The sequence below is a fragment of the Arabidopsis lyrata genome, assembly GCF_000004255.2.
Source record: "Arabidopsis lyrata subsp. lyrata unplaced genomic scaffold ARALYscaffold_4, whole genome shotgun sequence".
Lineage (NCBI taxonomy): Eukaryota > Viridiplantae > Streptophyta > Magnoliopsida > Brassicales > Brassicaceae > Arabidopsis > Arabidopsis lyrata.
In genome coordinates this window covers 22,540,118-22,563,270 of record NW_003302552.1, presented here as the reverse complement: position 1 = coordinate 22,563,270, position 23,153 = coordinate 22,540,118, and the positions used below count along the sequence as shown (strand labels likewise).

At 35.4% G+C, this 23,153-nt stretch overlaps 5 protein-coding genes and 4 pseudogenes across 6 annotated transcripts; 4 read left to right on the top strand and 5 right to left on the bottom strand.

The window, feature by feature from the left end:
• Positions 1-24: 24 nt before the first annotated feature.
• Positions 25-1,485, top strand: LOC9316314 (annotated as a pseudogene).
• Positions 1,486-3,202: 1,717 nt separating this feature from the next.
• On the bottom strand, positions 3,203-3,981 carry LOC9318134. Its single transcript, XM_021030088.1, has one exon. The coding sequence runs from the start codon at positions 3,869-3,871 to the stop codon at positions 3,368-3,370; it is 504 nt and encodes a 167-aa protein (XP_020885747.1). The 5' UTR covers positions 3,872-3,981; the 3' UTR covers positions 3,203-3,367.
• A 748-nt stretch (positions 3,982-4,729) lies between these two features.
• Positions 4,730-5,521, top strand: LOC9316313 (annotated as a pseudogene).
• Positions 5,522-7,834: 2,313 nt separating this feature from the next.
• On the bottom strand, positions 7,835-8,610 carry LOC9318133. Its single transcript, XM_021029995.1, has one exon. The coding sequence runs from the start codon at positions 8,501-8,503 to the stop codon at positions 8,000-8,002; it is 504 nt and encodes a 167-aa protein (XP_020885654.1). The 5' UTR covers positions 8,504-8,610; the 3' UTR covers positions 7,835-7,999.
• A 103-nt stretch (positions 8,611-8,713) lies between these two features.
• On the top strand, positions 8,714-10,153 carry LOC9316312 (annotated as a pseudogene).
• A 3,109-nt stretch (positions 10,154-13,262) lies between these two features.
• LOC9318132 (translocase of chloroplast 33, chloroplastic) lies at positions 13,263-13,835 on the bottom strand. The gene is made up of 3 exons (XM_021029996.1): positions 13,821-13,835; positions 13,592-13,716; positions 13,263-13,514 (listed from the first exon to the last, which is right to left on the bottom strand). Exons 2-3 carry the CDS (start codon positions 13,693-13,695, stop codon positions 13,370-13,372), a joined length of 249 nt encoding a protein of 82 aa, XP_020885655.1. The 5' UTR covers positions 13,696-13,716; positions 13,821-13,835; the 3' UTR covers positions 13,263-13,369.
• Positions 13,836-14,155: 320 nt separating this feature from the next.
• LOC9316311 (putative galacturonosyltransferase 2) lies at positions 14,156-17,119 on the top strand. Its single transcript, XM_021029402.1, has 9 exons — positions 14,156-14,393; positions 14,612-14,646; positions 14,720-14,779; positions 14,859-14,963; positions 15,038-15,136; positions 15,224-15,549; positions 15,626-15,983; positions 16,062-16,649; positions 16,749-17,119. The coding sequence occupies exons 1-9, from the start codon at positions 14,252-14,254 to the stop codon at positions 17,022-17,024; spliced, it is 1,989 nt and encodes a 662-aa protein (XP_020885061.1). The 5' UTR covers positions 14,156-14,251; the 3' UTR covers positions 17,025-17,119.
• Positions 17,120-17,191: 72 nt separating this feature from the next.
• On the bottom strand, positions 17,192-18,131 carry LOC9316310 (annotated as a pseudogene).
• Positions 18,132-18,162: 31 nt separating this feature from the next.
• Positions 18,163-21,228, bottom strand: LOC9318130 (mitochondrial inner membrane protein OXA1-like). Of its 2 annotated transcripts, none has more exons than XM_021029403.1 (10): positions 21,052-21,228; positions 20,338-20,820; positions 20,151-20,241; positions 20,009-20,056; positions 19,603-19,661; positions 19,416-19,491; positions 19,203-19,334; positions 18,869-18,976; positions 18,711-18,765; positions 18,163-18,614 (listed from the first exon to the last, which is right to left on the bottom strand). In XM_021029403.1, exons 2-10 carry the CDS (start codon positions 20,805-20,807, stop codon positions 18,349-18,351), a joined length of 1,305 nt encoding a protein of 434 aa, XP_020885062.1. In that variant the 5' UTR covers positions 20,808-20,820; positions 21,052-21,228; the 3' UTR covers positions 18,163-18,348. The 2 variants fall into 2 exon arrangements, with proteins under 2 accessions (XP_020885062.1, XP_020885063.1); XM_021029404.1 differs by having other exon boundaries at positions 20,338-20,823; positions 21,052-21,196.
• Between the last annotated feature and the right edge of the window lie 1,925 nt (positions 21,229-23,153).

Sequence of the window (23,153 nt, the reverse complement as noted above, 5' to 3'; positions counted from 1 at the left end):
AGATGCCAGCCTGGCATTATTTTAAAACGACGCGTTAGATATCTCTCTAAGCCATCAGGTGAAACGACGACGTTACGATTTTCACTGAACAACGGCGTGAGTTTGCCAGCCTGGCTTAAGCTAAACGACGCCGTTATGGCTTCGCTGCCTATAAAGATGCCAATTTGAAATAACTCGTTGGAGGTAAATAGATGAGAGAGGAACTAAGAAAAAGCGTCTTGGAGAGTGTGCAATTTCACTTTAGGCGATCGTGTCTCCAATGGCCGGGAGATCCGAACGAAGATCTAGGTTTAGGGACCTCCGTCGATGCTCGTTCCCGGTGATTGTGGCGTTTCTCTGCTTTCTCGCGTCGTCCACCTTTCTCTCTCAGCTACATATATACTTCACATCCACTCATCGTTTGATTTGTACAGCAGAGGTAATGTCATTAGTAGTACTTATTGTTCTTATGATGAGGGTCATGAAATGATATACTCTGAATAGTTTGATCCTTTTCTACTGTAGCAGAGTTCTTGATGCGGTTAGAGATGTGGACCAAATGGTGGCTACTATGACAACTACGCTGAGAGAAATACTACAAGTAACTAGAGAAGAACTCGCGTACATAAAAGCTTGTATAGAATTCTTGTCTCTGCTGGCTTCCAGAACACTACCAGATGCGCCTGACTCTAGAGTATTATCTCCTACCTGCACCAATGAGAAATTTTCCTAGAAGGGAGAATTTGGAGAACCCAAATCATTACCACTACGCCCTCTTCTCTGATAATGTATTGGCGTACCCTAATTACAAGTCAATGCTTAATCTCTTGAGGTTCTACATCTCAATAATCTTCCCCAAGTTAGAGAAAATCCTGCTTCTTGACGATGACGACGTGGTTGTTCAGAAGGATTTAACTCCCCTGTGGTCCATAGATCTTAAAGGGAAAGTGAATGGTGCAGTAGAAACATGCGGTGTCACTTTTCATCGCTTGGACACTTACTTAAACTTCAGTGATCAACACATTTCAGACAACTCTGAAAGAATGGAAAAAGAACAACATAACCGAAGCTTATCATTTTTGGCAAAAACTGGTTAGCTCTTCTTCTTGATACTTGATACTCATCATTCATCTCCAAATGCAGATTAAGTTATAATCGATCCGTCATTTATCTGTTTTGCAGAATGAAAATCAGACTCTGTGGGAACTTGAAACTTTGCCAGCTGGGCTCATAATGTTCTACAATCTGACTTTACCGCTTGAGAGAAAATGGCACTTACTTGGATTGGGTTATGATAAAGAAATTGATGAAAAGGAGATTGCAAACTCAGCTGTTATACATTTCAATGGACCCTTAAAACCATGGAAAGAGCTGGGAGTGACCAAGTATCAGCCATATTTTGTAGGTTTCGTTTGCCTACAAAATATGGCTGATATACTCAGCTGTTATACATTTCTTTTGTAGGTTTCGTTTGCCTTGATGGCCTCCCTGTATCAGTTTCGTTGATTTATATGCAAAAAAAAAAAAAAAAAAAGAAAAAAGTATCAGCCATATTGGACTAGGTACATCAACTTTGATCATCCCTACCTCTTTAGTTGCAGGCTGTTTCAGTGAGGAAGACAACCTTGTTAGATACATAATGCATATATGTAAGTAATGATTGTCAAGGTATAAAACATCTATAGAATGAATACTCTAAAGTGATCCATATGAAAGTTGCCTTTATATTGATGTACAAACTATCTTCTAGCTTGGTTGTTGTGTTTAGGGGTTTGGCTCATTTTGACTTGAAATGACTAAAAGATTCATACTTGGAAGACTTACTAAAGTACCAATAAGAGCTTTGAAATGCCATGTTTAAATACACTTATAAAAAAAAAACATTTAAAAAAAAACACAAGTGTTAAAAATTTAATAATGTGTAAACCATATTGAACCTAGAACACCTCTTAGGGGTTTGGATGATGTATCCAATTAGTTTACACAAAATTAAAAAAATTAACACTTATAAAAAAAACAAAAAAAAAAACAAAATATTTTTTAGTAAAAAAACAAATGTTAAAAATTTAATTAAGTGTAAACCATATTGAACCTAGAACACCTCTTAGGGGTTTGGATGATGTATCCAATTAGTTTACACAAAATTAAAATATTTAACACTTATCATAAAAACAAAAAAAAATAAAACAAAACATTTATAAAAAAACAAGTGTTAAAGATTTAATTAAGTGTAAACCATATTGAACCTAGAACACCTCTTAGGGGTTTGGATGATGTATCCAATTAGTTTACACAAAATTAAAAAAATTAACACTTATAAAAAACAAAAAAAAACAAAACATTTATAAAAAACAAATGTTAAAAATTTAATTATGTGTAAACCATATTGAACCTAGAACACCTCTTAGGGTTTGGATGATGTATCCAATTAGTTTACACAAAATTAAAAAAATTAACACTTATAAAAAAAACAAGAAAAAAACAAAACATTTTTTAGTAAAAAAACAAGTGTTAAAAATTTAATTAAGTGTAAACCATATTGAACCTAGAACACCTCTTAGGGGTTTGGATGTTGTATCCAATTTGTTTACACAAAATTAAAATATTTAACACTTATAAAAAACAAAATAAAAAACTCAAAACATTAAAAAAAAAATTAAAATACTAAAATCAAAATATTTCTTAAGAGAAAAGAGAAGAAAAGGAAATTAAAAGAGGTACCTTGTTCGACTAATAGAAGAAATAACTTACAGGGAACAAGTGTCGTTGATGATAGTGTTTGTCCACAAATTTAGTAGGCGATAATTTCCAATAGGCTGAAATTGAATAAAACGAAGAAAGGAGTCAATATTGGTTGAGAGGGATAAATAATTAACTTAGAAACATAAGAAAATAAAGAAAAGCTGAGAGGATTTTGGAGATTACTTACAAGTCAAGAAAGAGAGAATTATGAGATTGGTGTTATTGTTGAGTCATAACTGCATAAACTCTAATTTAAACAGACAAGGAGGACTGTGATTGTGAACGACAATTGGGCCTTCTTCTCTCCGGTGATAGGGTTTGTGGAGATTATGATCGACGCATGCTGCGGCCTCTCATCCACCGCCACGGCAAGTATCGTTGAGAACAATCGACTAAAAGTAAAAATTCATACGAAAATAGTTGCGATTCAAAGCTTTAGAAGAACACGAAAAGATATGCTTGCTTTAGAACTTTCTCTCTCGGGATACAATTTTGCTTATGCTTGCTTTAGAACTTTCTCTCTCGGGATACAATTTTGATTTCTCTCGAAGAAGTAAAAAGAGACTACGACTATATTTATAAGCAGAGGAGATGTTAGGTCGTTTCGGAAAAACAAAAAGGAAATTTCTTTTATACACATGTTATATTAAAATATGGAAATCACTCGATCAATAAAAAAGGAAATTTCTTTTATACATGTTACCAAAAAGAAAAAGGAAATTGTTACGTTTTTGTTACGACGTCGTTTAGGAGTAATGACGACGTCAATCGTCCATCGTAGCTGCTTACTAGATCTGCTCGGTTCCTCCGTCGCAGCATCATCCACCGGTAAATCTGATGCCAGATTTGAGAGAGAAGAAGACGACGAAAGCGATTGGAGATTAGAAGAAGACGACGATGAGGAGAAGAGATTCATAGCCATGATGTTGCCTTCGCTCCAAGACCGTCGGATCGGAAACGAAATGCTCTCTGAGCTTCCGTGGCGGCGACAAGACGGCGGCCGTCGTTGATTTTGATTTTTCCCAGCGCCGCTTGATTTATCGTGGAGAGCACATCCGCAGTTTTTGTGGTAAGGACGCCGCTCGATGGCGGAATCAAGGCCGGAGATACAACCTTCGAAGATGCTGCGGAATATTCCGTCGGCGGCCATCGTTTGGCTAATTCTCCGATATCGAGATCCGGTGGAGAAGAATAAGGATCTGAATCTTTCGTTAAACTCGATTTTAACTATTTATTGTCAGATATTTGTGTGTAAATAGTTTTGGGCTTTATATTTATTTGATAAGCCCAATAAGGCATAATCTGACGGCATTTTAGATGCCAGCCTGGCATTATTTTAAAACGACGCGTTAGATATCTCTCTAAGCCATCAGGTGAAACGACGACGTTACGATTTTCACTGAACAACGGCGTGAGTTTGCCAGCCTGGCTTAAGCTAAACGACGCCGTTATGGCTTCGCTGCCTATAAAGATGCCAATTTGAAATAACTCGTTGGAGGTAAATAGATGAGAGAGGAACTAAGAAAAAGCGTCTTGGAGAGTGTGCAATTTCACTTTAGGCGATCGTGTCTCCAATGGCCGGGAGATCCGAACGAAGATCTAGGTTTAGGGACCTCCGTCGATGCTCGTTCCCGGTGATTGTGGCGTTTCTCTGCTTTCTCGCGTCGTCCACCTTTCTCTCTCAGCTACATATATACTTCACATCCACTCATCGTTTGATTTGTACAGCAGAGGTAATGTCATTAGTAGTACTTATTGTTCTTATGATGAGGGTCATGAAATGATATACTCTGAATAGTTTGATCCTTTTCTACTGTAGCAGAGTTCTTGATGCGGTTAGAGATGTGGACCAAATGGTGGCTACTATGACAACTACGCTGAGAGAAATACTACAAGTAACTAGAGAAGAACTCGCGTACATAAAAGCTTGTATAGAATTCTTGTCTCTGCTGGCTTCCAGAACACTACCAGATGCACCTGACTCTAGAGTATTATCTCCTACCTGCACCAATGAGAAATTTTCCTAGAAGGGAGAATTTGGAGAACCCAAATCATTACCACTACGCCCTCTTCTCTGATAATGTATTGGCGTACCCTAATTACAAGTCAATGCTTAATCTCTTGAGGTTCTACATCTCAATAATCTTCCCCAAGTTAGAGAAAATCCTGCTTCTTGACGATGACGACGTGGTTGTTCAGAAGGATTTAACTCCCCTGTGGTCCATAGATCTTAAAGGGAAAGTGAATGGTGCAGTAGAAACCTGCGGTGTCACTTTTCATCGCTTGGACACTTACTTAAACTTCAGTGATCAACACATTTCAGACAACTCTGAAAGAATGGAAAAAGAACAACATAACCGAAGCTTATCATTTTTGGCAAAAACTGGTTAGCTCTTCTTCTTGATACTTGATACTCATCATTCATCTCCAAATGCAGATTAAGTTATAATCGATCCGTCATTTATCTGTTTTGCAGAATGAAAATCAGACTCTGTGGGAACTTGAAACTTTGCCAGCTGGGCTCATAATGTTCTACAATCTGACTTTACCGCTTGAGAGAAAATGGCACTTACTTGGATTGGGTTATGATAAAGAAATTGATGAAAAGGAGATTGCAAACTCAGCTGTTATACATTTCAATGGACCCTTAAAACCATGGAAAGAGCTGGGAGTGACCAAGTATCAGCCATATTTTGTAGGTTTCGTTTGCCTACAAAATATGGCTGATATACTCAGCTGTTATACATTTCTTTTATAGGTTCCGTTTGCCTTGATGGCCTCCCTGTATCAGTTTCGTTGATTTATATGCAAAAAAAAAAAAAAAAAAAGAAAAAAGTATCAGCCATATTGGACTAGGTACATCAACTTTGATCATCCCTACCTCTTTAGTTGCAGGCTGTTTCAGTGAAGAAGGCAACCTTGTTAGATACATAATGCATATATGTAAGTAATGATTGTCAAGGTATAAAACATCTATAGAATGAATACTCTAAAGTGATCCATATGAAAGTTGCCTTTATATTGATGTACAAACTATCTTCTAGCTTGGTTGTTGTGTTTAGGGGTTTGGCTCATTTTGACTTGAAATGACTAAAAGATTCATATTTGGAAGACTTACTAAAGTACCAATAAGAGCTTTGAAATGCCATGTTTAAATACACTTATAAAAAAAAAAACATTTAAAAAAAAAAACAAGTGTTAAAAATTTAATAATGTGTAAACCATATTGAACCTAGAATACCTCTTAGGGGTTTGGATGATGTATCCAATTAGTTTACACAAAATTAAAAAAATTAACACTTATAAAAAAAACAAAAAAAAAACAAAATATTTTTTAGTAAAAAAACAAGTGTTAAAAATTTAATTAAGTGTAAACCATATTGAACCTAGAACACCTCTTAGGGGTTTGGATGATGTATCCAATTAGTTTACACAAAATTAAAAAAATTAACACTTATAAAAAACAAAAAAAAACAAAACATTTATAAAAAACAAGTGTTAAAAATTTAATTATGTGTAAACCATATTGAACCTAGAACACCTCTTAGGGGTTTGGATGATGTATCCAATTAGTTTACACAAAATTAAAAAAATTAACACTTATAAAAAAAACAAAAAAAATAAAACAAAACATTTATAAAAAAACAAGTGTTAAAGATTTAATTAAGTGTAAACCATATTGAACCTAGAACACCTCTTAGGGGTTTGGATGATGTATCCAATTAGTTTACACAAAATTAAAAAAATTAACACTTATAGAAAACAAAAAAAAAACAAAACATTTATAAAAAACAAGTGTTAAAAATTTAATTATGTGTAAACCATATTGAACCTAGAACACCTCTTAGGGGTTTGGATGATGTATCCAATTAGTTTACACAAAATTAAAAAAATTAACACTTATAAAAAAAACAAAAAAAAAAACAAAATATTTTTTAGTAAAAAAACAAATGTTAAAAATTTAATTAAGTGTAAACCATATTGAACCTAGAACACCTCTTAGGGGTTTGGATGATGTATCCAATTAGTTTACACAAAATTAAAATATTTAACACTTATCATAAAAACAAAAAAAAATAAAACAAAACATTTATAAAAAAACAAGTGTTAAAGATTTAATTAAGTGTAAACCATATTGAACCTAGAACACCTCTTAGGGGTTTGGATGATGTATCCAATTAGTTTACACAAAATTAAAAAAATTAACACTTATAAAAAACAAAAAAAAACAAAACATTTATAAAAAACAAATGTTAAAAATTTAATTATGTGTAAACCATATTGAACCTAGAACACCTCTTAGGGTTTGGATGATGTATCCAATTAGTTTACACAAAATTAAAAAAATTAACACTTATAAAAAAAACAAGAAAAAAACAAAACATTTTTTAGTAAAAAAACAAGTGTTAAAAATTTAATTAAGTGTAAACCATATTGAACCTAGAACACCTCTTAGGGGTTTGGATGTTGTATCCAATTTGTTTAAATTAAAATATTTAACACTTATAAAAAACAAAATAAAAAACTCAAAACATTAAAAAAAAAATTAAAATACTAAAATCAAAATATTTCTTAAGAGAAAAGAGAAGAAAAGGAAATTAAAAGAGGTACCTTGTTCGACTAATAGAAGAAATAACTTACAGGGAACAAGTGTCGTTGATGATAGTGTTTGTCCACAAATTTAGTAGGCGATAATTTCCAATAGGCTGAAATTGAATAAAACGAAGAAAGGAGTCAATATTGGTTGAGAGGGATAAATAATTAACTTAGAAACATAAGAAAATAAAGAAAAGCTGAGAGGATTTTGGAGATTACTTACAAGTCAAGAAAGAGAGAATTATGAGATTGGTGTTATTGTTGAGTCATAACTGCATAAACTCTAATTTAAACACACAAGGAGGACTGTGATTGTGAACGACAATTGGGCCTTCTTCTCTCCGGTGATAGGGTTTGTGGAGATTATGATCGACGCATGCTGCGGCCTCTCATCCACCGCCACGGCAAGTATCGTTGAGAACAATCGACTAAAAGTAAAAATTCATACGAAAATAGTTGCGATTCAAAGCTTTAGAAGAACACGAAAAGATATGCTTGCTTTAGAACTTTCTCTCTCGGGATACAATTTTGCTTATGCTTGCTTTAGAACTTTCTCTCTCGGGATACAATTTTGATTTCTCTCGAAGAAGTAAAAAGAGACTACGACTATATTTATAAGCAGAGGAGATGTTAGGTCGTTTCGGAAAAACAAAAAGGAAATTTCTTTTATACACATGTTATATTAAAATATGGAAATCACTCGATCAATAAAAAAGGAAATTTCTTTTATACATGTTACCAAAAAGAAAAAGGAAATTGTTACGTTTTTGTTACGACGTCGTTTAGGAGTAATGACGACGTCAATCGTCCATCGTAGCTGCTTACTAGATCTGCTCGGTTCCTCCGTCGCAGCATCATCCACCGGTAAATCTGATGCCAGATTTGAGAGAGAAGAAGACGACGAAAGCGATTGGAGATTAGAAGAAGACGACGATGAGGAGAAGAGATTCATAGCCATGATGTTGCCTTCGCTCCAAGACCGTCGGATCGGAAACGAAATGCTCTCTGAGCTTCCGTGGCGGCGACAAGACGGCGGCCGTCGTTGATTTTGATTTTTCCCAGCGCCGCTTGATTTATCGTGGAGAGCACATCCGCAGTTTTTGTGGTAAGGACGCCGCTCGATGGCGGAATCAAGGCCGGAGATACAACCTTCGAAGATGCTGCGGAATATTCCGTCGGCGGCCATCGTTTGGCTAATTCTCCGATATCGAGATCCGGTGGAGAAGAATAAGGATCTGAATCTTTCGTTAAACTCGATTTTAACTATTTATTGTCAGATATTTGTGTGTAAATAGTTTTGGGCTTTATATTTATTTGATAAGCCCAATAAGGCATAATCTGACGGCATTTTAGATGCCAGCCTGACATTATTTTAAAACGATGCGTTAGATATCTCTCTAAGCCATCAGGTGAAACGACGACGTTACGATTTTCACTGAACAACGGCGTGAGTTTGCCAGCCTGGCTTAAGCTAAACGACGCCGTTATGGCTTCGCTGCCTATAAAGATGCCAATTTGAAATAACTCGTTGGAGGTAAATAGATGAGAGAGGAACTAAGAAAAAGCGTCTTGGAGAGTGTGCAATTTCACTTTAGGCGATCGTGTCTCCAATGGCCGGGAGATCCGAACGAAGATCTAGGTTTAGGGACCTCCGTCGATGCTCGTTCCCGGTGATTGTGGCGTTTCTCTGCTTTCTCGCGTCGTCCACCTTTCTCTCTCAGCTACATATATACTTCACATCCACTCATCGTTTGATTTGTACAGCAGAGGTAATGTCATTAGTAGTACTTATTGTTCTTATGATGAGGGTCATGAAATGATATACTCTGAATAGTTTGATCCTTTTCTACTGTAGCAGAGTTCTTGATGCGGTTAGAGATGTGGACCAAATGGTGGCTACTATGACAACTACGCTGAGAGAAATACTACAAGTAACTAGAGAAGAACTCGCGTACATAAAAGCTTGTATAGAATTCTTGTCTCTGCTGGCTTCCAGAACACTACCAGATGCGCCTGACTCTAGAGTATTATCTCCTACCTGCACCAATGAGAAATTTTCCTAGAAGGGAGAATTTGGAGAACCCAAATCATTACCACTACGCCCTCTTCTCTGATAATGTATTGGCGTACCCTAATTACAAGTCAATGCTTAATCTCTTGAGGTTCTACATCTCAATAATCTTCCCCAAGTTAGAGAAAATCCTGCTTCTTGACGATGACGACGTGGTTGTTCAGAAGGATTTAACTCCCCTGTGGTCCATAGATCTTAAAGGGAAAGTGAATGGTGCAGTAGAAACATGCGGTGTCACTTTTCATCGCTTGGACACTTACTTAAACTTCAGTGATCAACACATTTCAGACAACTCTGAAAGAATGGAAAAAGAACAACATAACCGAAGCTTATCATTTTTGGCAAAAACTGGTTAGCTCTTCTTCTTGATACTTGATACTCATCATTCATCTCCAAATGCAGATTAAGTTATAATCGATCCGTCATTTATCTGTTTTGCAGAATGAAAATCAGACTCTGTGGGAACTTGAAACTTTGCCAGCTGGGCTCATAATGTTCTACAATCTGACTTTACCGCTTGAGAGAAAATGGCACTTACTTGGATTGGGTTATGATAAAGAAATTGATGAAAAGGAGATTGCAAACTCAGCTGTTATACATTTCAATGGACCCTTAAAACCATGGAAAGAGCTGGGAGTGACCAAGTATCAGCCATATTTTGTAGGTTTCGTTTGCCTACAAAATATGGCTGATATACTCAGCTGTTATACATTTCTTTTGTAGGTTTCGTTTGCCTTGATGGCCTCCCTGTATCAGTTTCGTTGATTTATATGCAAAAAAAAAAAAAAAAAAAAAAAAAAAAAAAGTATCAGCCATATTGGACTAGGTACATCAACTTTGATCATCCCTACCTCTTTAGTTGCAGGCTGTTTCAGTGAGGAAGACAACCTTGTTAGATACATAATGCATATATGTAAGTAATGATTGTCAAGGTATAAAACATCTATAGAATGAATACTCTAAAGTGATCCATATGAAAGTTGCCTTTATATTGATGTACAAACTATCTTCTAGCTTGGTTGTTGTGTTTAGGGGTTTGGCTCATTTTGACTTGAAATGACTAAAAGATTCATACTTGGAAGACTTACTAAAGTACCAATAAGAGCTTTGAAATGCCATGTTTAAATACACTTATAAAAAAAAAACATTAAAAAAAAACACAAGTGTTAAAAATTTAATAATGTGTAAACCATATTGAACCTAGAACACCTCTTAGGGGTTTGGATGATGTATCCAATTAGTTTACACAAAATTAAAAAAATTAACACTTATAAAAAAAACAAAAAAAAAACAAAATATTTTTTAGTAAAAAAACAAGTGTTAAAAATTTAATTAAGTGTAAACCATATTGAACCTAGAACACCTCTTAGGGGTTTGGATGATGTATCCAATTAGTTTACACAAAATTAAAAAAATTAACACTTATAAAAAACAAAAAAAAACAAAACATTTATAAAAAACAAGTGTTAAAAATTTAATTATGTGTAAACCATATTGAACCTAGAACACCTCTTAGGGGTTTGGATGATGTATCCAATTAGTTTACACAAAATTAAAAAAATTAACACTTATAAAAAAAACAAAAAAAATAAAACAAAACATTTATAAAAAAACAAGTGTTAAAGATTTAATTAAGTGTAAACCATATTGAACCTAGAACACCTCTTAGGGGTTTGGATGATGTATCCAATTAGTTTACACAAAATTAAAAAAATTAACACTTATAAAAAACAAAAAAAAAACAAAACATTTATAAAAAACAAGTGTTAAAAATTTAATTATGTGTAAACCATATTGAACCTAGAACACCTCTTAGGGGTTTGGATGATGTATCCAATTAGTTTACACAAAATTAAAAAAATTAACACTTATAAAAAAAACAAAAAAAAAAACAAAATATTTTTTAGTAAAAAAACAAGTGTTAAAAATTTAATTAAGTGTAAACCATATTGAACCTAGAACACCTCTTAGGGGTTTGGATGATGTATCCAATTAGTTTACACAAAATTAAAATATTTAACACTTATCATAAAAACAAAAAAAAATAAAACAAAACATTTATAAAAAAACAAGTGTTAAAGATTTAATTAAATGTAAACCATATTGAACCTAGAACACCTCTTAGGGGTTTGGATGATGTATCCAATTAGTTTACACAAAATTAAAAAAATTAACACTTATAAAAAACAAAAAAAAACAAAACATTTATAAAAAACAAGTGTTAAAAATTTAATTATGTGTAAACCATATTGAACCTAGAACACCTCTTAGGGGTTTGGATGATGTATCCAATTAGTTTACACAAAATTAAAAAAATTAACACTTATAAAAAAAACAAAAAAAAAAAACAAAATATTTTTTAGTAAAAAAACAAGTGTTAAAAATTTAATTAAGTGTAAACCATATTGAACCTAGAACACCTCTTAGGGGTTTGGATGATGTATCCAATTAGTTTACACAAAATTAAAATATTTAACACTTATCATAAAAACAAAAAAAAATAAAACAAAACATTTATAAAAAAACAAGTGTTAAAGATTTAATTAAGTGTAAACCATATTGAACCTAGAACACCTCTTAGGGGTTTGGATGATGTATCCAATTAGTTTACACAAAATTAAAAAAATTAACACTTATAAAAAACAAAAAAAAACAAAACATTTATAAAAAACAAGTGTTAAAAATTTAATTATGTGTAAACCATATTGAACCTAGAACACCTCTTAGGGGTTTGGATGATGTATCCAATTAGTTTACACAAAATTAAAAAAATTAACACTTATAAAAAAAACAAGCAAAAAACAAAACATTTTTTAGTAAAAAAACAAGGTGTTAAAAATTTAATTACGTGTAAACCATATTGAACCTAGAACACTCTTAGGGGTTTGGATGTTGTATCCAATTTGTTTAAATTAAAATATTTAACACGGATGAGAAAACAAAATAAAAAACTCAAAACATTAAAAAAAAAATTAAAATACTAAAATCAAAATATTTCTTAAGAGAAAAGAGAAGAAAAGGAAATTAAAAGAGGTACCTTGTTCGACTAATAGAAGAAATAACTTACAGGGAACAAGTGTCGTTGATGATAGTGTTTGTCCACAAATTTAGTAGGCGATAATTTCCAATAGGCTGAAATTGAATAAAACGAAGAAAGGAGTCAATATTGGTTGAGAGGGATAAATAATTAACTTAGAAACATAAGAAAATAAAGAAAAGCTGAGAGGATTTTGGAGATTACTTACAAGTCAAGAAAGAGAGAATTATGAGATTGGTGTTATTGTTGAGTCATAACTGCATAAACTCTAATTTAAACACACAAGGAGGACTGTGATTGTGAACGACAATTGGGCCTTCTTCTCTCCGGTGATAGGGTTTGTGGAGATTATGATCGACGCATGCTGCGGCCTCTCATCCACCGCCACGGCAAGTATCGTTGAGAACAATCGACTAAAAGTAAAAATTCATACGAAAATAGTTGCGATTCAAAGCTTTAGAAGAACACGAAAAGATATGCTTGCTTTAGAACTTTCTCTCTCGGGATACAATTTTGCTTATGCTTGCTTTAGAACTTTCTCTCTCGGGATACAATTTTGATTTCTCTCGAAGAAGTAAAAAGAGACTACGACTATATTTATAAGCAGAGGAGATGTTAGGTCGTTTCGGAAAAACAAAAAGGAAATTTCTTTTATACACATGTTATATTAAAATATGGAAATCACTCGATCAATAAAAAAGGAAATTTCTTTTATACATGTTACCAAAAAGAAAAAGGAAATTGTTACGTTTTTGTTACGACGTCGTTTAGGAGTAATGACGTCATCTATTTAGGAGACTTAGGTATATCTACAAATAATCATACCTCAAACTCTTGTTTTCGCATTTTAGAACCAGCACGGATAGTTTTGAGAAAAGAATCTGATCTCTTGGAGGAAAAAGTTTAGTAGGAAAGTTCATCAGGAGGGGAAAACTGAGCATGAGTCAGAACAAGCAAGAATTTTCACCATATATCTCTTTTCCAAAGGTTTGGGTGATTGCCTTCACAACTTGCTTATCTAGCTCATCGACTCTATACACATCCAAACGATCAACATAGAAGACATCTATGGTTCTGTTCACAAGAAACCTGTCCAAAATCCGAGAAACACAACAACTATCGTAAAAACCTCCACACACACTCAAATATACAACTTCAGCCTAAACCCTTTGATTAACTCGAGGGCTTGGTGATTGACATATTCAGCTTCCACAAGTCCAGGGGTGTCAATAATGTTGATAGTGAACCCTCCCATTGTTCTTGAAACCATCACTGGTCTCAATCCTTCAGCCTACAAAATCAACAAAACAGAACCATCAATATCTTGAAACGACTATACTTTCTTAATCCAAATTAAAAAATAAAGTTCAAGCTTAAGGAAATTAAATTACGTACCTGGAAAGGACTAACACGTACGGAAAGTCCTTACACTAGCCATTGTACACCATAACCGAGAAAACCTTCAAAACAACCAAGAAGAAGGATGACCGGAGTGGGAAGACGATCAGAGGCAAGGCCAGCGAGGATTCCAAAGGCTTTTCTTAATTTTTTTCGAATTCACCATTACATATGTCGTACTCAGTCAAAGCTATTGAGTAAACGACGTCGTTAGGGTCTTTAATCAATTGGATCAAAAACGACACCGTTAGGGTGTTACAGTAAACGACGCCGTTAAGGGTGCATATATAATGCGGATTTGAAATGTCTGTTAAGAGTTCTACACAGATCAGAGAAGAGCAAAGAGAAAGAGTCTTAGAGTTAGAGAGAGAGCGAGCAACTGAATTTGGCGATCGTCTCTTAGATTCGATTAGGGTTTCACGTTCACGATGGCGAGGAGAATCCAACGAAGATCTAGGTGCAGAGACCTCTATCAACAATTTGTGACACCAGTGGTTTTGGGGTTTCTCTTATTTCTCGTTTACTCCACCTTCATGATCGGCTACAGAATTCACAAGCGTTCATCGCTTGGTTCGTTCTTTTTCCACCATTGATCGTTTCTTTCTTTTCTCAATTCTCATTCTTATGGCGTCTCTCTGTTTTCTATCTACATTTTCCTCTCAAGAACACGATTCTTTCGTTGATGATCGAATATTTGTTGTAAAATAAGTTTTATTGAGAGGGTTTTCTTTATTATTTCGAATTCTGTAATTCTTGGAATCTGTTCTTATTTCTGCAAATTCTTTCAGATAAAGACAATTTTGGGAATAACTTCATCGACAAGGTAACGTTATCAACTTCATCACATTGTACTGAAAGATTTTAAGGAATGTGTTGTTGAATGGTTGTTTATTCAGGATCTTAACTGGAGAGAACGTGAAGCTCTGGAATCTGTTCCATCTCTTTTCACAAAAGAGGTCCTTGGTGTTCTCAGTTTTGCTGCTTTCCTTCTTCCTTTAATTTGTTGGTACAAGTACTCACTAGCGTTTGAAACAGGTCCTTGATGCTCTCAGTGCGACCACATCCAGCGACAATCCTTTGAGCCTTGATTCACTCAGGAAGAATCATTCAATGGATAATTCAGTTCAAACTTCTTCTGAGGTACAATCATACTTACTTATGGTTCTTTTTACTTTCTTGACCTGTACGAAATGACTGATGCTTGTTGTTTGAAGGGAAACGAGGACAAAATGGTTCCTGGTTTTGGTCATGGAACCTGGATTGGAAAAGGATCAAATGCATTGAATGATACACCAGAGATGTTGCATGAAAGGGTAACTTTTCATCTTTCTTTACTCTGTTCACATGCGTGAGATGGTTGCTTTATCTGATTTGTTATGTCCTGTTGTATTTTTTCATAGAGCGTGAGACAGGAAAAAAGATTGGAAAGGGCTAATGAGCTGATGAATGATGATACTATTCAAAAGTTTGAGAAGGCAGCCATGGCACGTTCCAGATCTGTCGATTCTGCACCACTAGGAAACTACACCATTTGGAAAAATGAATACCGGAGGGGCAAGAATTTTGAAGATATGTTACGTCTGATGCAAGATCAAATCATTATGGCAAGAGTTTACAGTGGTCTTGCAAAGATGACCAACAATCTCGCCTTGCACGAAGAAATAGAAACACAACTAATGAAACTAGCATGGGAGGGAGAATCTACTGATATTGATCAGCAGCAGAGGTAATATCATCAGTAGTACATAGTGTTCTTAACATGAGAGTCATAACATGTTTGATCCTTTTGTTATTTGTAGCAGAGTTCTTGATAGTATAAGAGACATGGGACAAATACTGGCTAGAGCACACGAGCAGCTATATGAATGCAAGTTGGTGACAAATAAGTTGAGAGCAATGCTACAAACAGCTGAAGAAGAACTCGAAAACACGCAGACTTATATAACGTTCTTGACTCAGCTAGCTTCCAAGGCATTACCAGATGCTATCCACTGCTTGACCATGCGCTTGACTCTAGAGTATCATCTCCTGCCTTTACCAATGAGGAATTTTCCTAGAAGGGAGAATTTGGAGAATCCAAAACTTTACCACTACGCTCTTTTCTCTGATAATGTATTGGCAGCATCAGTTGTTGTCAATTCGACAGTCATGAATGCAAAGGTAATTGATCAATAACTAGTAAGACTCAAAGACTGTTGCAAAACAAAAGATTTAAACTTACTGGTTTTGTTTTGGCAGGATCCTTCAAGGCATGTTTTCCACCTTGTGACTGATAAGCTCAATTTTGGAGCAATGAGTATGTGGTTTCTGTTGAACCCTCCTGGAGACGCCACCATCCATGTCCAAAGGTTTGAAGATTTTACTTGGCTCAACTCATCTTACTCTCCAGTTTTGAGACAGCTCGAGTCAGCAGCTATGAAGAAGTTCTATTTTAAAACAGCGAGATCTGAATCAGTTGAATCAGGCTCAGAAAACCTCAAGTACCGGTACCCGAAATACATGTCAATGCTTAATCACTTGAGGTTCTACATCCCGAGGATCTTCCCAAAGTTAGAGAAAATCTTGTTTCTTGACGATGATGTGGTTGTTCAGAAGGATTTAACTCCACTGTGGTCCATAGATCTTAAAGGGAAAGTGAATGGTGCAGTAGAAACCTGCGGTGTTACCTTCCATCGCCTTGACACTTACTTAAACTTCAGTGATAAACACATTTCAGACAACTTTGATTCGAAGTTCTGCGGATGGGCTTATGGGATGAACATCTTCGACCTGAAAGAGTGGAAGAAGAACAACATTACAGAAACTTATCACTTTTGGCAAAACCTGGTCAGTTCTTTTTCTTGGATTTTGGTACTTATCTTTCATCTAAAACTGTTGTAGATATTAAGTTAAGATTTTGATACGTTATTCTTCTTGTCTTTGCAGAACGAAAACCGGACTCTATGGAAACTTGGAACATTGCCACCAGGGCTCATAACGTTCTACAATCTGACTCAGCCACTTCAGAGCAAATGGCACTTACTTGGATTGGGTTATGATAAAGGAATCGATGCAAAGAAGATTGAAAGATCAGCTGTTATACATTACAATGGACACATGAAACCATGGACAGAGATGGGGATAAGCAAGTATCAGCCATATTGGACAAAGTACATCAATTTTGACCATCCTTACATCTTTACTTGCAGGCTGTTTGAGTGAATAAGACTAGGCTTCTTAGGTTACTTAGGTACATACATAACACATTACATGTATAGAATAAATATTTCAAAGTGATCCATATGAATATAAGGTTGCCTTCACATTGATGTGTACACGATCTTGTAGTTGTGTAACAGGTTCCTCATTACAACAGGATCACAAAAAAATCATCACTTACTGCTTTTAAAATCCGCTTTGTTATCCAAGTCGGGGAAATCTAAAACTTGGCATAGATCAGATTCGGCGTAGAAATCATGTGATACAACAACTTGGATAGCAGGGTTACACTGCTTGTTACCGAGCCAGTAGAGGCTTCCGTTCACGTTAACTGGATTGTGCCAAACAATACGGCGCAAAAGGAGAGAAGAATGGAGAGTGGTGAAACCCCACAAGCCAGTCTCAGATGAATAAATAAGTAAAGTTATGACATCGATGATGTTACTTGTATTCATCACAACAACTTTGTAACCTATAACGACGCCGTTCTCAACTTTCGTGACGAGTCCGGAGGGTACGGGTCTGAATATTCTCAGTCGGGTGGCAGGCGGAGGAGGAGGCGGACGAGGGATCTCCACACATTGTCGTGAAATCGGATTAGCCACATAGTAGGTTCTCCGGAGGTAGTGAGATTTCAAACAGATCAAAATCAATCCGACATCCGTGTGAGCCACGACTCTAAGTGTGTTGTATTTTAGATGGTCCTTGTGGTTAGGAAAGAAGAGATGTAAGAACCAAGTGATCGTGAAAGTCCCCAGTTTTCACATCCGTAGTGAGCCAAGACTTCTTTCTTAGATTCGGTGCATATGAGCGACCACGAAGAATGCGATTTTTTATGGTGAGAAAGGAAAAGCTCCCGGAGAAACTCAGATTCCACTATTGATTTCCATTCCTTGCAAACCAAGTTGCAAGTTGTTATGCTCTTAATCGGTAACCTCGCTAGTATAATTTCCAATAGATCCACATTCAAGCAATTCATCTTCTTGTTTTTCTAGCTCTGTAATAACTTGTAGATTGGGTTAGGGTTTACTCTGTTTTACTCTTAAGTTCCGTTATCGATATACTGTATATACGTTTCTAAGTAAACAAATATTTAGTTTCCTGTTTTTCTGAAATATTATAAAATCTAAATCGATCATGATGGGAAAATTTACTTTATCCATTTATCTTCAAGTTAAAATCAAGCTAATTCATTTCAATGCAAAGGTTCAACTGAAATTTTTCCTATAACTACCCATTAACTCAAAATCTTAATTTCCCGAAGATACTTATTCCTTCTTCAGTATCGGCTAGTTTTAGCAAAACAAATCTCACATAAAAGAACCTCTCACTTCTTGTTCTTTCGGTCCTTGAATTGTCTCTCCAGAGTTCTGATTCTCTGACTCAGAACTGAACTCCGTGAGATTCTTCTATCTGGAACACTTGAAGATGACTCTGAGGACGACATTGGAGGTTTATCTTGAGCAACAACACTTTGGTCTTTTGTCTCGGGAAAGGAAAATGGTAAAGGCGACGCCGGTGATGGCTGCCTAGTAGAAGAGTTGACAACATCTGGGAGATTCAAGAACTTCCTCACATCAGGACGTCTTAATGCTGGATATACACACAAGCAAAAGATACAAATCAAAACTCTTTAGGATTTGCAAAACTCGCGTCTCAAAGAGTAAGAACTATGTTCAGGGGACTTACTTAATCCATACACAAGAGTAAACAGGTTGGAAGTAAGCCAGTAACAGAACAATGCCTGCAGACAAAAATCATCCGTTTGTGGTAAGCAAAATGTAATTTTCTTACGTTTCCAATGCTTATCAACAGCAAAGAGTCAATAGAGGAATAGTAGGCTTTACCTTTTCAATGCCTATCAAAACTGGAATAGAAAGAAAGGCAATGATTCTTGAGAATTTCTTCATAGTTCCAGCTACTGGATTGCCTTCAAGACCTTCCTGCATGTTTGACTATGGGAAAAAGAAACAAGACTTGGGTTAGATTCAATTAGTCATGAAATAACTAACCAACTACCAAAAGTAATAGAGATAAATCCGTGAAAAAGTTACCATTTTTAGTAAGATTTAGAGGTTATATCCCCATTATATAACTCTGATTTTTTTAAGCTAAGCTTATCAACTAATTTTCTATGAATGAAATAATAAGTCAACAAGAAAGCATATACAAAGCTCTTACCTCTACCATAATCAAGAAAGTCACTGCAGTGAGAAGTGGCAAGATATATGTGGTATCTGCAGTGGTGAGATCAGTAAACCAAAGAGTTCCCCCGGTTTTAAATGATGGGACTTTCTCAGCCATATTCCTGATCTGTAGACAAACATCAGTGAACACAAACAATAATAATCAGAAACAGTAAAAGACTAAAGTATATACGTATAAACATCTTACCGCAAAGAAAAAGCTGATGAAGATGGGACCTTGAATAATAAGACCTTTGAGGGGGGTAAATGGAGTTACTCCATGTCTAAGCCAGTCCACGAAACAATAGAAGTATATCAGTGGATGAGGAACTAGTAGTACGTCAAACTTGAAGAGCTAATTCATCTCCACCAGTCATCCATAAAAGTAGACTTACTCTTTAAACAATAATTGCATCCGTCTTTGACCTTCTGCCATGGCTTCAGGATCCTGGGCCTAAAAATCATTATAACACATGCAAAAGGTCTTAACCACGACACTCTAGAAACCTAATCAATATCAGAATAAAGTCAGGCAAGTGGTAAATAGAAACGCTAGTTGGAACTTCATCGACAATTCCTAATCAAACAGAAAACTCGAGAAATCTACTCAATCAAGATTATAGTTCACAAGTGATAATTAGAAAATCCTGATGGAAGCATCCATTTACTAACTATGACAAACTGATTTTCTCTTATGTGTTAAACCAGAAGGCGTTTTTACGGCCTTGAACAGTGTCAAACTCACAAATGGTCACGTGCACACAAAGAACAAGTAAGAGAAGGCGCAAGAACAGATTGTACCTTAGTGCTCATCTCTTGTCTTAACTCCTCCAGTTGTGGCCTCAGAACCTGCAGGAGCATGATAGATAAATCCCAAATGGAAAAGAGGCAAATCCCTAGTGACTGAAAAATGCAATCAGAGAACCAAATATCTAAAACTGACATTGAGTTTGTAAGTAGCCTTTAGTTGATTCAAAAGAATAGGTATTGTAACTCCACGAATAAGAACAGTTGTCAAGGCTATTGAAGCCCACCTGCCAAAAAAAAATGAAAATTTTCTTACCAGACATACCAAAAAAATACCAAACATAACCAAAAAATAATGAGTTTAAAAACTGTGTATATTATACCAGTTCAGGCCAGTAAAGGAATGCACACCATCAATCAAATGCTGCAAAGCAGCAACAGGAAAAGCAGAATCCGCAGCAGCAATAGCAACCTCGTTTATAGCAGGAACAGCTTGGCTTGTGGTCGTCACAGCTTCAATGATTTCATCGGGAACAACTTCCGTTGCCACAAAGTCGATACCATCAACTTTATCAGACCATTCCGGTGGTGTAGAACTCATATACCGACACGACGACAATCCAAGACCCAATGGCCCAGAAAACGAAAACGACTGATAATGCCTCTCCAAAGACATAGAGCTAAGCTTGCTAGTCCCATTACTTGCTAAGACTTTACGAATCATTGTATGCGAATTCGACGAATCAGATTTAGTTTCATCTCTATCATCACGGATTAGATGACCACACGATGGATACACTCGTCTCTGTAAAAGATTAACTCTTTTCGTGATACCACGCAAGCAAGTAGCCATAACGAAGAAGATCCTGCTAAAAAAAGAGTTCTCACTCAGTATCGAGCAACAAGCCAACAACAAATACACAAGAGATCAAATGGAACATTCGAATCAAAACCAGAGGTCCTCAATACAGAACCAAATCAACTGACACAAAAATCATCAATTTCTGCTTAGACTTGTACAGATACGGATCCATTTCTACACTTCCATTTCAACATTTTCTCCAGAAACGACAAAAAACAAAAAGTTTCAAAATTACCTAAGGAATTGAAATCAAAACTGCATTCACAGTTCGGCTGAGTCGACTCGCAGTCTTAGGGCTAAGACCTGAGAGAGCGATCAGGACTTCGCGTCTCTCTCTCTCTCTACCTGACCTGACGACGACCATCGCAACCAAAACGCACCGTTTCATCTGACAAACGAAAGCGACAGTCAAAACGCAGCGTTTCGTCTATCTAGCCTTAATGGGCCTTCAAACCCAGTTAATTAACCTTGCAAGACAAAAAAAAAAAAGTCAATTTAAATTAGCCGCCAACTCGAGAAGACTTGGGCTTCAGACCTACAACTTTTCTATGGGCCTAACGGCAAAAAAATAAAAACCAAAACGTGCTTAAAGCCTCCATATATAAATTTTTAATCTCTCTTCCCTGCAAAACAATCACATCTTTAATATCTTTTTCTACAATAAATCAGGTTTTTTATCTCTTCTTCTCCGTGCAAGTCTTTTAATCTAATGGGGAACAAGAAAAATCTAATGCTATTTGAGAAGTACATTTATGAGATTTCCTTTAAACTTTCGAAATAATTACTATACAATGCTAATGGTATAACTATATTTTAGGCCAAATTAATTCCAAATATATGTTTTCAAGTAAAGTGATCTCGGACAATATTTCAAACTAACAAATATTCATATATTCGTAGGATTTCAACATCAGAATACACATAAAATCTTTCTATAAACTATAAACGAGATCTCATATTAAGAGTATGTAGTTATAAATTAAGAGTATGACCCACGTTCATCCCGATTTACACATTAAACTCTACTAATATGGACTGAACCAAATTTACACAAATAAATTTATTGTACTGATAAAGTTACCGAATTTGTAGTTATAAATATGCTACAAATTCTGGTGAAGACAACTCGAACGCTGATCTTTTCGACGAGACTTCTGTTACAATGAACGAAGAGAGGACGCACTGCTTCCATTATTGAAGGTATGATGTCCAGAGAAGTCTATTACAAAAAATCTTTAGTGGAGGAGATAGTAGAGAAAACTCAAGAAGACATGCTTCCACGGATGAGGGAATCAGATTTTCTAGAACATCTTTTCCAACTTATGGACAACCATCTCAATGTGGTGTGGTTGGCTAACTCAAAAACTCATGTGTAGCAAAAAAATTTGTTTTTCGTTTCCACTGTTGGAGTTACCCAATATGTTAGTGAATCTTTTAATATTTTTTAATGCAACAATTATTATGGAATTTTGGGGGGTGAAATTGATGTTCGCGATAATTCACGCAATCATCTACTATAATCTTTATGCTAAAAAAGAGGAGATGATGTACTGCACAGCCGAAAGATTTATACTCTTGTGTTGGGTTTCTTATTCCATATCTTGCGCAAATATTCTTAAGATAATAATTTTTTATAATAATAGACTATTAAATTTAAAGTTTCTATTTTTTTTTTTTTGGTCTCTCGTAAGCTTGCCACTGTAGTTTTACTTGTCAACTTTATCAGGCAAATTACATCCGTTGTATTTGTTGTAGCAGGTAAAGGACTATCGGACCTTCGTCAGTGGTACGTCAAAGGACAAACCAAGACAGTTTTTTGCTTTCTTTCTTTTTCTTTTCTTTGGTGTACATTGAGACAATTATTGTTTCAAGTTCATCGTATATAAATATATCATAACTTGCCAAAAAAAAAATTATATCGAAAAGCTAGCTAGTTAGAATTTCATCGACCAACTCCTAAGTCCCTAACCAAATAGAAAACTCGAAAAAGCTACTCAATCAAAGATTATATTTCACAAAGTGATAATTAGAAAAGCCAGACAAATCACCCATATACTAACTATAAGTCTATAACTATAACATTACATCACGTACGACACCAAATTATAGATGAACAGGGTCCAGGGACTTCGCGTATCTGTCTCCTCTACCTGACCATCGCAAACAAAACGCATCGTTTCATCTGACAAACTAAAACGAAAGACAAAAACGTAGCGTTTCGTCTAGCTAACCTTAATGGGCCTTAAAACCCATTAATCATTAGGCTTTATTAGCCCAATTTAGGCTACCCAAAAATGGAAAGTAGTGCAGAAAAATGGCGGAAAGCAGAGTACGAAG